Here is a 14,756-nt window from a genome sequence, read left to right on the forward strand (position 1 = left end):
TAGGTGTCAAACCAGGGGCTAAATTCGATTTCCTATACATTGGTCCAAGTTACGCTTCAATTGGGTTATGGATGAACTTTGCATCACATGGATGGGAAGCCTGTTCCATAGAAGGGATAATCTTGGAGACACATACCTGTTCCACCAACATGTCCTGTTTACGTCTCTGATGAGATTTAGGTCCTTAGAACAGTTCTTTGATACTATTTGTTTTGCAGATGTGCAAAAAAATCCATCACTGTGGGATCTGAGGATACCTTGTAGACTAGGCATAGATCACCACACATCAGGTACAGGGAGAGACAGTTCACATAGCACATCTTGTTTAGTCCTTGTATTCTTTTTGTGAGGAATCTCTGTGGTCTCTCAAGTTGTTTCAATTGCCTGGTCAGGTACATGCCAAAGGGCATACTGTACTCAATGACTGGCCTGAAGAGAGTCAAGTACAGTGGAACAATGACTTCCTTGGACCTGAATGCCCTTATTTATAAGTTGTGCAACATATAATGATTTTTCTCACCACAGTACACATGCATTGGTCAAATGTCTGGTTACTGTTAACATGCATTCTCAAATCCCTGACCACTGGGCCTACTTTTAGGGGTATATTATTAATTTGGTAAATTTCAGGGGTGGTTGTCTTTCCAAAGGGTACTGCTATGCATTTGTTCACATTGTGTTTTTGTCCATGGCTCTAGCACCAGTTGTTTATCTGCATTAGACCCTCTTGAAAGCTATCTTTGTCTTTAGAAGATTCAGTGACCATGTATAGTTTGCAGTCATCTATAAACTTGGTCAGCCAAAGACCCTTGATGTTTGTCTTGACTTCAGCGAAGTAGATGCCAAAAAAGGAGAGGCCCCAGCACCAATCCCAGTGGAAGTCTGCTAGTGTCTGGCCTATTTGTGGAAATGGAGTCCCTTATCCTGCTTGCTTCCAATTAGTGAACAACTGATAGCTGATATTTTAAACTGCGTGGCATAAATTCAACTAGGTAAAAATGTCAATTTCTCAAATGCAAGCTGCAAAACTTGGGTCTAAAAAGTCAAACATCTGGCTCTTTTGGAAGCTCCAGAATCATTGCCTCTTAGGAAGCAGTCATCACACAACACTATACATTAACAAGTCCTCTGTTGTTGATGTCCTACTTGTATTAAAGGCAAATACTAATTAAAAAGTGTGCATTTCTGATCAGGAAAAAAAAAACTTTATATTTGCAAAATCAATTAGTAATGCTTACCTGAACTATCTGCTGAATCATCAAATTCAACAAGGAATGAGTATCCATTATTCCAGATCTGAAGACATGTTTCTGGATCATAGGATATTTTCAAAGGCATTAGCAGGGGATCATAGACACTATCTCTCAGACGAATATTGATTGGAGATTGTCTGCTGCCACCGGGGACGGTAATCTGACTCTGCCACTGTGGATGAACTAAAAAGACAAAAAAAAAAAAATGCAGAGCTGATACTTAGGTATGAAAATGAAATGCATGTATGAAGAACATCTGTGATTCCTTGAATAGCAGTACTACTGAAATTGTATGAACTAGTCACCTTCACTTTTTAATACAGAATAGAGCTAGTTTTCACAAATATAATAGGTTCATAGGTTGGTACTAGGATATCGGCCCTACGGCCTATACAAGCCTAGCTATAACAATTCCCTGGCTATTTCTTCCCACAATATTTACTTCCCCGGACCCCTGTCTAGCAGGGCAACTGACGTGATCTCCAGGGTAAATTTCCTATCTTCCATCCAATCGTCAAGGTTTTTTTGAAGTGGGCCAAAGAGGTGCTCTGCTTGACATGTATGGGCAGTCTATTCCAGAGTCTGGGGAGTCTCTGGGTCAGGAACCTATCCCTCCAGCATGTTTTGTTCATTGTGATGACAAGGTTTAGCTCCCTGGAGCGTGTGACTCTGAGGAACTGGGATTTCTTTAAGTGTAGCATGTCCAAAAGCTTTGGGTTTGATATGGCCTTGTATGTTAAGCAGAGAACGCCTCTAAGTAGATGATATGCAACAGAGTATAGCTGGATTTTTTTTAGACGGTCAGCATAGGGCATCTGCTTTAGGCCTTTGATTCTTTTAGTGAGGTATTTCTGCAGCCTTTCCAGTTGTTGCAGATGTCTTGAGAGGTACATACCAAACAGGGCGTTGTATTCTATAATAGGTCTAATGAGGGATGAGTACAGTGGGACAATGGCCTCCTTTTTTCTGGATGAAAATCCCTTAGTGATGAGGTGTGCCACATAGAAGGATTTCCTGACTGTTGTGGCGATGTGGTTATAGAAGGTGAGATCACTGTCCACCTGTTTCCCTAAGTCTCTCATCACACTTTTGGTGTTTAGTGTACTGCCACCTATAATAAAATAATATAATATAATATAATAAAATAAAATACACTTTTTGTTATGTTTGAACAGTAAAAAAATGTACTATAGCTACAGCAAGACTTTATCAAAACTACAGACCCATTTCAAGAATATCATCTGTTCAGTAAAGTAAGGTAGCAGGAACACCTCACGCAGATCAATGTAATGTGAACAGGGCCTAGGTACTTAAAGAAAACCCCAGCATAAGATGATTAGTATGTTCTCAGTCCAGTATGTAAACAGGAAACTTACACATATATACATACATTATGCATTCTGGTCAGACTAACCTCAGAGCAAGCTATACATATCCCACTCTTGCATAACTAAATATAGAACCCAAGTAACAAAATACCTTATATACTGTATACAGCCTCAATAATGAATGTGTAAACGCAAAGCCTGTTGTAAACCCACAAGCTGCAACCACCCAAACAAGATCCTTGCACAAGGTCAAACAGCTGCATAACCATACCAATGCACCCTCAAAAACAAGAAAAAATAGAAAACCTCAAACCACCCCCGTGGTTATCTGAATAATGGCTCCTCCAAGTCTACCCTTGCCCAACTGGCAGGGAATGATTTGGCTGTCCACAAGGGTGCTGAATCTCAGCAGACAGTAATGGGAAAGAATCATCCAGGAGGGGGCTGAGGCTCAGAGAGTGAGGGTAAAGAAAGCAAATAAATAAATAAATAAATAAACAGTTCTCCTCTAAGGCTCCAGGGATTAGGAGGACTACTCATACCTCCAGCTGAATGGTGTGACTACCTTAGCCCCTCCCAGAAGGCATGAATAAATTGCAATGGACTATGGTCAGTTCCGTGCCTATAAAGGTAATCCACTGAAAAAGGATCAGATATGATGATTCTCACTGGCATCTCAGCAAAGATGACATCTGTAATGCCCTAACCCCACCCTGAGTAGGGGGCAGGGATCCACATCACCACAGAGGCACAAAATGCCTTTCCCATTTGAGTGCATGCTTTGGAGCACCATCATTGAAGTCTATCAAAATTGGCTTGGTAAGCCTAACCACCATGACAGGCCTAACATTTGTACTGCCATCCCTCCTCTGAGGGACTGGGGCAGTATGTAGCTGGCTCCTTCCACTTCTATACCAACGATGGGTACACAGATCCACCCCTGACAGGTCCATCGCATGCCTGAGTTGCTTCTCCAACTCAATGCCTGGGCAATAGCAGGGCTTATCCAAACACAGCAAAGGATACGGTTTACATGGGAACATGAGTTTGACAGGTATGCCTCTGATGTCAGGCAAAAGGGATATGACACTCAAAAGAAGATCTGCCAAGGACAGCACAGAAGATATGAGCATGCAATGTACACAGTGCTGGCATCAGGTCCTGTTCTCCAAAAATGCATTCCTGCACCAGGGATTCAAGTTCCACCAAGCCTCAAAAACCTGTTTGATATTCTGGTCCTGAAAATTCAACCCTGGTGTAAGTATACCTGACAGAACCTTCTTCAGTCTGGCACAATGGAATCTGCTGGGACTTTACTTGAGCAGCCCCAGTCCATTACCAGGCTCCTCAAAACACTGATCCCTAGAAACATGCAGATGACAAACTCTAGCTGACTGATCAAGGGATGGGGAGCCTTTATACCCCGGAATGCACCTCCAGAGTTGGGGAAACAGATTTACATTATGTGAGCCCTCCAATCATCTAAACAGTTGGTCAGACATGAGCTCAAGCCCTTGCCAGTCTGAGGTGAGATCCATACCTGCAAAGGCTGAAGGGTCATTTCTGACTCAGACTTCCTTTTCTATGTGCTAGACCATGGCCTAATGTTTGATTCTGTCCTGTGATGTGCTCCAAGATTCTGGGCTGTCCACAGGGACCTTGTTACCAAAACTGATGAGCACTGGCAAGTCTTTACAAGGAAGGCTGTTAAAACTTAAACCACTATTCATGTTGCTTTCCCAGGCAGTACAGACAAATGTCCATGTTGTTTATGGGAAGTTGCTCGGAAGCCATGCTGAGACTTTGATAACTTACTGAACATGAACACAGGACCTTTTCACAATGCATCATTTGCAAGATCTAAATTGTGCAACTGTCAGCAAAGAAGTGTGTGTGTGTGTGGGGGGGGGGGGGTTAGTAAACAGATACCCTCTTAGTGTTTGTGACTAGGATCATAAGTGATTTAAGAGAAAAAAATACTACCCAATCTTTTCCCAAGGATGGTCTCCAATGTAAACTCCAGAATTCTTAGTACCAATACAAAGCCCTTGTACCACTGGGATACATTGTTGTCTCTGCCCTCCTCTGTACTTCAGATCATATCAAGAAAGCTCCTTGTGATGAACAAACAAAATTAGGTTCATAGGTTGGTACTAGGCTATCGGCCCTAGGGCCTATACAAGCCTAGCCATAACAATTACCTGGCTATTTCTTCCCACACTATTTACTTCCCTGGACCCCTGCCTAGCAGGGCAACTGACATGAACCCCAGGGTGAATTCATCAAGGTTCCTCTTGAAGAGGGCCAAAGAGGCACTCTGCTTGACATGTATGAGCAGTCTATTCCAGAGTCTGGGGAGTCTCTGGGTCAGGAATCTATCCCTCCAGCATTTTTTGTTTATTGTAATGACAAGGTTTAGATCCCGGGAGTGTGTGGCTGTGAGGGATTGGGATTTCTTTAAGTGTAGCATGTCCAACAGCTCTGGGTTTGACATGACCTTGTATGTTAAGCAGAGATCAACTCTGAGTTGATGATATGCGACAGAGCATAGCTGGAGTTTAAGGTGGTCAGCATAGGGCATCTGCTTTAAGCCTGTGATTCTTTTAGTGAGGTATTTCTGTGGCCTTTCCAGCTGTTGCAGATGTCTTGAGATGTACATGCCAAATGGGGCGTTGTATTCTATAATGGGTCTAATGAGGGATGAGTACAGTGGGACAATTACCTCCTTTTTTTGGATGAAAAGCCCTTAGCGATGAGGTGTGCCACATAGAAAGATTTCCTAACTGTTGTGGCAATGTGGTTATCGAAGGGGAGACTACTGTCCACCTGTGTCCCTAAGTCTCACCACATTTTCGGTGTTTAGTGTACTGCCACCTATGTGGTAATTTACGGGTACATGTTTTTTCCCAAAGGGGATAACTATACATTTCTTGGCATTGAGCTTGAGTCCATGGCTCTGGCACCAAGCATCTGTTTCTGTAAGGCCCTTTTGTAGAGTATCCACATCATTTGGGGATTCAATAATGGCTCCCAGTTTGCAGTCATCTGCAAACTTTGTTAGCCAGATTCCCTTAGTGCTGGCCTGTACTTCAGAGAAGTAGATGCCAAACAAGAGCGGTCCCAGGACTGGACCCTGAGGTACTCCACTTGTCACTTGTCTGGAGCTGTATTTGGAGTCGGCTATTTTATTTTACAGTGTGGGTTCTGTCAGTAAGCCAGTTGGCAAGCCATCGAGTGATGTAGGGATTAATGCCCAGCTTACAAAGTCTATCTATGATTCCAGAGCGGGGGATGGTGTCAAAGGCCTTGGCGAGGTCCAGATAGGCTGTGTGGACCACCTTACCCTCATCCACGGCTCTGGAGATTGATTCGAAGAAGTCATTCTGGTTCAGGAGACAAGATTGGCCCTTCACAAACCCAAACTGGGTGAGGTCCAGTGTTTGAAGGTTGCCAATGTCTTTGTTTACAAGTTCCATGATAATACGTTCCATGGCCTTGCAGATCAGGCTCGTCAGACTTATGGGGCGGTAGTTCCCGGGATCCAAGGTGGATCCCCCCTTGTGGATTGGGATAACTGTAGCTGTGCTCCACTCAAGTGGGCACGAAGCCTGAGGTGAGGCTATGGTTAAGCATGACGCTTAGGTGAGGTGCCAGTTCATTTTGTAGTTCATGTAGTACACAGCATGGGATGTCATCTGGTCCCATGGATGCTGTATTCCTAGCTTTGGAGAGTGCATCTTTTACCTGTGTGGCCATTATTACCGGAATTTGGCAATCTTCCGGTATTGAGATAGGCCATTTAGGGGGTTAAGGGGGGTGACTTTGGCACTGAATTGATCTGCCAGGATATTGGCAATATCCCTGGGATCAGTATATTTAATGCCATTCTGTTGTAGCTTAGAGCAGTTCTGAGCATTGCCATTTAGATCCTTGACATAGTTATAGAATGCCTTGTGGATGTCTTTGGAATCTTTGGCAATTTTATTTTCGTAACTAGCTTTGGAGGATTTTATGAGGGATCTCAGCTTCTTACTGAGACTGGTAAGGGAGTTTTTTGCATCCTGAGATTTTCCTCTTTGCTGCAACAGATTCTTCCTTTTGTTGTAAAGTTTGTTTATGGCAGGGGACCACCAGATTGGCTTCCTTTTTTTTGGAGGAGAGCATCTTGGTTCTATTTGGGATGGCACGATTCATACATGAGTGGATGTGCTCGTACAGTGCCTTAGTGCAGGATTCAGCAGTCGAACTTTCAGTTCCCGTCTGCATGGGTGTCATGAAGTTTTTCACTTCTGACTTGAGTAGCATGAAGTTGGCTTTGGAGAAGTTTTTTATGGTGGTTTCCTTACTGGAGGGTGGGGGTGGGATGTGGATGTGAAGGGTTCATAGGTTCATAGGTTGGTACTAGGCTATCAGCCCTAGGGCCTATACAAGCCTAGCCATAACAATTCCCTGGCTATTTCTTCCCACATTATTTACTTTCCTGGACCCCTGTCTAGCAGGGCGACTGATGTGATCCCTGGGGTGAATTTCCTTTCTCCCATCCAATCGTCAAGGTTCCTTTTGAAGAGGTCCAAAGAGGCACTCTGCTTGACTGGGCAATCTATTCCAGAGTCTGGGGAGTCTCTGGGTCAGGAACCTATCCCTCCAGCATGTTTTGTTTATTGTGATGACAAGGTTTAGATCCCTGGAGCGTGTAGCTGTGAGGGATTGGGATTTCTTTAAGTGTAGCATATCCAACAGCTCTGGGTTTGACATGGCCTTGTATGTTAAGCAGAGATCGCCTCTGAGTAGACGATATGCGACAGAGTATAGCTGGAGTTTTTTAAGGCGGTCAGCGTAGGGCATCTGCTTTAAGCCTGTGATTCTTTTAGTGAGGTATTTCTGAGGCCTTTCCAGTTGTTGCAGATGTCTTGAGAGGTACATACCAAATGGGGTGTTGTATTCTATAATGGGTCTAATGAGGGATGAGTACAGTGGGACAATGACCTCCTTTTTTCTGGATGAAAAGCCCTTCGTGATGAGGTGTGCCACATAGAAGGATTTCCTGACTGTTGTGGCGATGTGGTTATCGAAGGTGAGACCACTGTCCACCTGTGTCCCTAAGTCTCTTATCACACTTTCTGTGTTTAGTATACTGCCACCTATATGGTAATTCATGGATACATGTTTTTCCCAAAGGGGATAACAATACATTTCTTGGCATTGAGCTTGAGCCCATGGCTCTGGCACCAAGCATCTGTTTCTGTAAGGCCCTTTTGTAGAGTATCCACATCATTTGGGGATTCAATAATGGCTCCCAGTTTGCAGTCATCTGCAAACTTTGTTAGCCAGAGTCCCTTAGTGTTGACCTGTACTTCAGAGAAGTAGATGCCAAACAAGAGCGGCCCCAGGACTGAACCCTGAGGTACTCCACTTGTCACTTGTCTGGAGCTGGATTTGGAGTCGGCTACTTTTACAGTGTGGGTTCTATCAGTAAGCCATTTAGCAACCCATTGGGTGACATAGGGATTAATGCCCAACTTAGTAAGTTTATCTATGATTCCACAGTGCGGGATGGTGTCAAAGGCCTTGGCAAGGTCTAGATAGGCTGTGTGGACCACCTTACCCTTGTCCATGGCTCTGGAGACTGATTCAAAGAAGTCAATCAGGTTCAGGAGACAAGATCGGCCCTTCACAAACCCAAACTGGGTGGGGTCCAGTGTTTGAAGGTTGCCAATGTCTTTGTTTATAAGTTCCATGATAATACGCTCCATGGCCTTGCAGATAAGGCTTGTCAGACTGATGGGACGGTAGTTTCCGGGATCCAAGGTGGATCCCCCCTTGTGGATTGGGATAACTGTAGCTCTGCGCCACTCAGTGGGCACGAAACCTGAGGTGAGGCTATGATTAAACATGACACTTAGGTGAGGTGCCAGTTCATATTGTAGTTCATGTAGTACACAGCCCGGGATGTCATCTGGTCCCATGGATGCTGTATTCTTGGCTTTAGAGAGTGCGTTGTGTGGCCATTATTACTGGAATTTGGCAATCTTCCGGTATTGAGATGGGCCATTTAGGGGGTGAGAGGGGTGAAGTTGGCACTGAATCGATCTGCCAGGATATTGGCAATATCCTTCGGATCACTATATTTAATGCCATTCTGTTTTAGCTCAGAGTAGATCTGAGCATTGCCATTTAGATTCTTGACATAGTTATAGAATGCTTTGTGGTTGTCTTTGGAATCTTTGGCAATTTTATTTTCGTAACTAGCTTTGGAGGATTTTATGAGGCATCTCAGTTTCTTACTGAGGCTAGTAAGGGAGTTTTTTGCATCCTGGGATTTTCCTCTTTTCTGCAAAAGTTTCTTCCTTTTGTTGTAAAGTTTGTTTATGGCAGGGGACCACCAGATTGGCTTCCTTTTTTTGGATGAGAGCATTATGGTTCTATTTGGGATGGCACGATTCATGCATGAGTGGATGTGCTCGTACAGTGCCTTAGTGTAGGATTCAGCAGTTGAACTTTCAGTTCCCATCTGCATGGGTGTCACGAAGTTTGTCACTTCTGACTTGAGTAGCATGAAGTTGGCTTTGGAGAAGTTTTTTATGGTGGTTTCTTTACTGGGGGGTGGGGGTGGGATGTGGATGTTAAGGGTGATTAGCTTATGGTCAGACCTGACTAATGAGGGGGTGACCATAGGTATGGAGCATTGATTTCCCATGTTGGTAATGACCAGGTCTAGGATACTGGAGCCCCTGGTGGGACTATGGATTAGTTGATCCAGGGCGTTGGAATTTATGAATTCCAAGAACCGTTGCGCAAAGGTGTTGGGACATGAGTAGTTTTCCCAGTTAATGGCAGGGTAGTTAAAAATCACCCAATATTAGGGTGTTTGGTTCTATAGTAATATTTTCCAGTATGTTTAGAAAGGTGTAGTGAGAATCTTGGGGTATGGTGGGGGATCTGTAGCAAGCTACAATTTGGATTGCAGTCTTACCTAGTGTTAGTTGCACTTGGAGAATTTCAGACACATTGTGTTGGCCAACTAGCCTGGTGGTGTGAATATCCTTGGTGAATATTGACACTCCTCCACCTTTAGTGTTTCGGTCCTGGTTTGGTGGCCGAAAAGTGTGGTAAGAGTTGTAGCCTGGTATAGCAGGGGTGCTCTCTGGAGCCTTGAACCAGGTCTCAGTTACTGCACAGATATCGATGTTCTCCATTTTTAGGAGTGCCTCGAGAGAGTGCATTTTGAGGTTTAGACTTCTAGCATTGAGTAGCATTACCTTCAGATTTTGCATGCTTGTACCTGTTACGGTGGTGGTTTTTTCCTTTGAAGTTTGCCTAAAAAAGGCACTATAGGGGTGGCAAGAGCCTTAGCCAGTAACCTGAATCCCAGGGCGACAGGTGCAGACCATCTCTGGCAAAGCATCGTGGTCTGTCAATCATGTCATCCCAGGCAGACAGATACTGGATCCCCTTTGAATGACACCATAAAGCTTAGCCAATTGTTGAAGTCAATCATTTTATCCTTATATTGTGGTATCATTCTGGGCGAAGGCAGGATGCTACTCAGGGCTAGGGTCATACCTGCCTGGGCCACATGATCCGAGAGCTCTTCCATGTCTCTTTTCATGTAGTCCAGGGAGGTGCGTCTCAAGTCATTCACTCCAACATGGACAATGACAGAGTCATATTTGTACTTGTTGTGGAGTGACTTGAGTGCATGCGTTATGTGGCGGATCCTGGCACCCGACAGGCAGCTGACTGTAATTTTCTCCTTATTCAACCTGGTGAGAGGGACATCAGTGTGCCGGACTATAGAGTCACCTATGACTAAAGTGTTAGGTACATTGTCTTGCCTTAGGGGCTGTTGCTGGGTGGCACACTGGTGTTGTGAACTATGTGACACATTGGTTGTGATTGGTGTTTGTTTGCGTTTCAGCTTCAGAGGTCTTTGTTGCTTGGGCAGGTTACAGTTAAGGGCCTCTGCATATGTGGATTTAGTGTTGCTATATGTGGGTGTTGGTGGTGCGGGTTTAGAAGGGCTATGTGTTGCTTGAGGTATAGTGTGGGTGTTAACCTTCTCCTCTTGACTGTTTAGCACAATCTTGGGTGGAGAGAGCTTTGCTTCCATTTTGGCTATGTAAGTGCATCTCTCACAGGTTGTAGTGTTGGGTGGTAGGAGGAGAGGGTTGTCTGTGTACATGAGGCAACTGCTGCATTGCCCCAGTATGCCCAGATTCACCAGGTGGACAGGAGAAATCACCGGAAGCTGACCCTTGGACATGCCTGGTTTGGGGCTTTTTTTTTTCTTTGTAAAGTATAGGAGCTGTTTCCTTAGCAAGGTGATTAGCTTATGGTCAGACCTGACCAATGAGGGGGTGACCACAGGTGTGGAGCATCGATTTCCCATGTTGGTAATGACCAGGTCTAGGATACTGGAGCCCTTGGTGGGACTATGGATTAGTTGATCCAGGGCATTGGAATTTATGAATTCCAAGAACTGTTGCTATTACTCTGCATACCACAGCTGCAGACATTAGAAACCAAAACAGTGGAAGCAACACAGCAACAGATTTATACCAGCAGTCTGAATTGGGCAAGGTGCCATTTAACTGTATGGCCAGTTAACAGAATGGATAATTACTGCATTCTATATAAGCATACAGCACAGCTGACCAATGAAAGTAAGCTTGTATCCTACAGATATGTCACTACATCCTCCCAAAAGCATGTTACTACACTCCAATCAACATTCCAAGTTACCTTATTTCAAGTGAGGGAGGAGTGGTCAATATTAACTGCTATGCTACTAACACAGAAAAGGGTGATAATAACAGAAATGTGAAAACTGATATGCATGGTACAAAAAACAAGTTATTTCTATGGAGTGTAACAAGGCTGCAGCTAGAATAACTGAGTCAAGTACTATGTTATTTTGTTATAACCAAGTTTGTGAAATGCATTATATTTCTAGAAAGAACAGAGGATCAAGTCCTGCTAAATTCTAGAAGCATGGTTAGCCTAGGCTCCCCTGGTATGCAACCATAACAGATCATTTACAACTACAATATGATGGTAATATGCATTCATGGTGACTTAAAAAGATCATACATATGGAAATTCAACCTGTTCTGGAAAAAAATGTTACAACTGGATATGACTCATGACATAATGAAAAACATTTTTCCATTTTCAACACTCTGTAAAATGAAGGAGGATGGAAAATCTACAGACACAGTATGCAAGGCTGGTACATTTAACAAAAAAAAGTTAGAACAGCAGCTTGATGATTCTGTTCAGTGCAAGAATGAGAGGCAGAAATACAGTAATCACAAAAAGGGAGTTAGCATACAGGCTTGAAAAGGGGTTAGAATTTGATTGTGGTCAGACGGTAATGAGGACTCTGTCTGTTATTAGAAGTCTGCCCAAAATAGACAGCAAAAGGAACCCAAAACTGTAAAAAAAAAAAAAAATGGTCAGTACAGGACCTGAAGGTGAACTGATACCTCTACAGTAAAAACCAATACAAGACAAAAGTCTGTTTGAGACTTACAAGAAGTGTTAGCACAGGAAGAAGGAGAAAGGCACTCAAGAGAAGATTCTCAGAAATACATGCCCCCTTTGCTTCTTTATCCATACTTTCAGTTAAAAGATGGGTTACTGTGTAAAGTAAAGACAGGTACGAGACTTTACATCAACTGCTAGTGCCAAACCTTTATAGGATGCGAATAATGAAGCCAGCCCATAGTCACTTGTTATGAGGTTACACAGAGATGGACAAAATTAAATCAAGACTACTAGCCAAATTTTACTGCCCAGGCAGGTGAAATAGAAAACTTCTGTGCTTCTTGTCCAGAATGCCAGAAAACTGCATCCAGCCTGGATTTAAGAATCCATTCATCCCAATTCCTATCAGGGAGGTGCCATTTGAATGTACTGCTATGAACAATGTAGGGCTAATGGCAGCTGACTCTGAGGTTAAGGGTGTGAGCTATATAGTTCCTGTGGTACAGGGTTTGATTCTCCTCAGCTCTTTTTTGTCTACTCTGTGACCATGAGCAAGTATTTTTTAACCAGACATTGCTCCTGGGTCGACCTTGCAAAGGGACTGTTTGCCCAGTGGGCTTACCTGGTTAGCAAATAGGATTATTATTACTAGTAAAATCTAGCAATGGGTATTAGTCTGTACTATTAAGTTGAGCTACAAAGTTTCCAGAAAACAGTGCTATTATGCAAAATTAATGTTAAGGCTGTTGTTCCTGTGGGTATCTGTAAAGAGATGCTTACCGACAAAGGCACACTCTTTACATCATAGGTACTGCAACAGTTATGTCACTGCTTCAAAGTTGGCCATTTGAAGACATCAGTCTACCATATGCAGACTGACTAATTAGCAGAAAGGCTCAATAAAACACTGACGTTCATGCTTCTTAGGGTTACTGACACAGATGGTAAGAACTGGGACCAGTTGTTACCCAACTTAACATTTGCTATAAAAGAAGAGAGACACCACGAGCTTCAGTTGGGTTTACCTTATTTGAACTTCTATAATGCAGGCATCTTTCATGAATGTTTGACAGTGCTAAAAAAAAGCTGGGAAGAAGATGAAAAGGCACCATTTAAAATTGTGACAGAATACGAACTTAATTTGCAGGGTGGACTAAAACTAGTTATGCTCATAGTGAAGCCGCGCATACAGAAAGCCTGGAAGATACATCAATGAATTTATAACAAAAACTGCATGCCTTAGACAATTTAATCGGGTATTCTAACACCCTCCATGGAAAGCAAATTTCTGTTCAAGTGGCAAGGACCATTTGTGGTGAATTTAAGAATAAATGTGGTCAACTAATAATGTCAGGCAACCAGGAAATTGCAAAAAAAAAAAAAAAATCTATCACATTTAAAGAAGAAGAATATCCTTAGTGGAACTGAAAGCTAGAGTCATAAAGAAGAGGTCAGACAATCTCTAATTAGAGGAATCCTTGTCAGGTGTACTAAAAACAGAAGCAAGAGAATCTCTCTTAAAAAATAAACAAGTGTTTTCAGCGATAATTGAGCGAACTAAACTGATAGAACATAACAGTGAAAATGAGGGGTAGACTGAGACCTCACAGAATGCCACAGCTTCAGAAAAAAAAAAAAAAAAAAAAAAAAAAAGGAGAAGAGGTCACAAAAACACTTAAGCTAGGAGGAATACAAGTCACAATGTGAACAGCAGCATTATCTTCAAAAGTTTGAACCTCACTTGGAGGCTCAGAAAGGGGTAAATCAAAAGCCTATCTGAACACAGTCTGTAAATGTAGTGTGAGAAAGCGTAACCTGGGCCGAGCTGTGCATTATACCTGGAGGAATAACCTATAAAACGGAACTGGAGTGTGGGTCACGGTGAGGCTTACAAAAGTTTATAGATAGCCCATTCACTGGTGGGGCTAAGTTGGACGGTGTACGACTGAAGAACAATAACTAAGGGCATTGTTTTTCTTTTGAACTGAAATAAAATGAGCAATGCTTTGTTTCATATATGAAAACCCAGAAGAGCTGTTGTTTTTGTTTTCCTTTGTCGATGTAACATTTTTTTTTGTTATAACTGTTGCTTCCAGGGCCAGAAAAAAGCAACATGTTTCCATACATTCTAGCTATGACAGGTGTTGGACAAGTACATACCAAAAAGGGCATTATACTCAAAGCTCAGTTTAATGAGTTCCAAGCACAGTGGACCACAGTGTTGGACAAGTACATACCAAAAAGGGCATTATACTCAATGCTCAGTTTAATGAGTTCCAAGCACAGTGGACCAATTACATCACTGGATCTTTTAAATGTCATACTTTATGTATAAGCTGTACAATGAAAAAGAGGACATCCTTACAACAGTTGACACGTGGTGATCAAAGGGCACTTCATTGTTGACACAGGTTCCCAGACCTCTAACTATGGTAACAAATTTTACACTGGTGCTGTCAAAGTAATAGTTATAAGGAGAGTCTTGCTGAAGGGTACAATTATACATTTCTTGGCACTTAGGGTTTTGACACCATCTAATTGCTTGAGACAGATCCTCCTGTTCAATCCTTGTGTTCTCTGAGTGGTTTATGATAACACCATGTTTGTAGTCATTTGCAAACAGTCAGCTATAAACCCTTAACAACAGCTTTGACCTCTTAGAATTAAATGCAAAAGAGGAGAGTAACCC

At 42.9% G+C, this 14,756-nt stretch overlaps 1 protein-coding gene across 1 annotated transcript in view; it reads right to left on the reverse strand.

The window, feature by feature from the left end:
• Nucleotides 1-14,756, reverse strand: part of LOC122809792 (carbonic anhydrase 5B, mitochondrial-like) — a 293,296-nt gene that overhangs the window by 267,922 nt on the left and 10,618 nt on the right. Inside the window, exon 2 of the mRNA XM_044081533.1 lies at nucleotides 1,239-1,436. Within this exon, the coding sequence (XP_043937468.1) occupies nucleotides 1,239-1,436 (198 nt within the window). The remainder of the gene's footprint in view (nucleotides 1-1,238; nucleotides 1,437-14,756) is intronic.

This window comes from Protopterus annectens, chromosome 8.part0, assembly GCF_019279795.1.
Source record: "Protopterus annectens isolate FY-2018-M chromosome 8.part0, PAN1.0, whole genome shotgun sequence".
Lineage (NCBI taxonomy): Eukaryota > Metazoa > Chordata > Ceratodontiformes > Protopteridae > Protopterus > Protopterus annectens.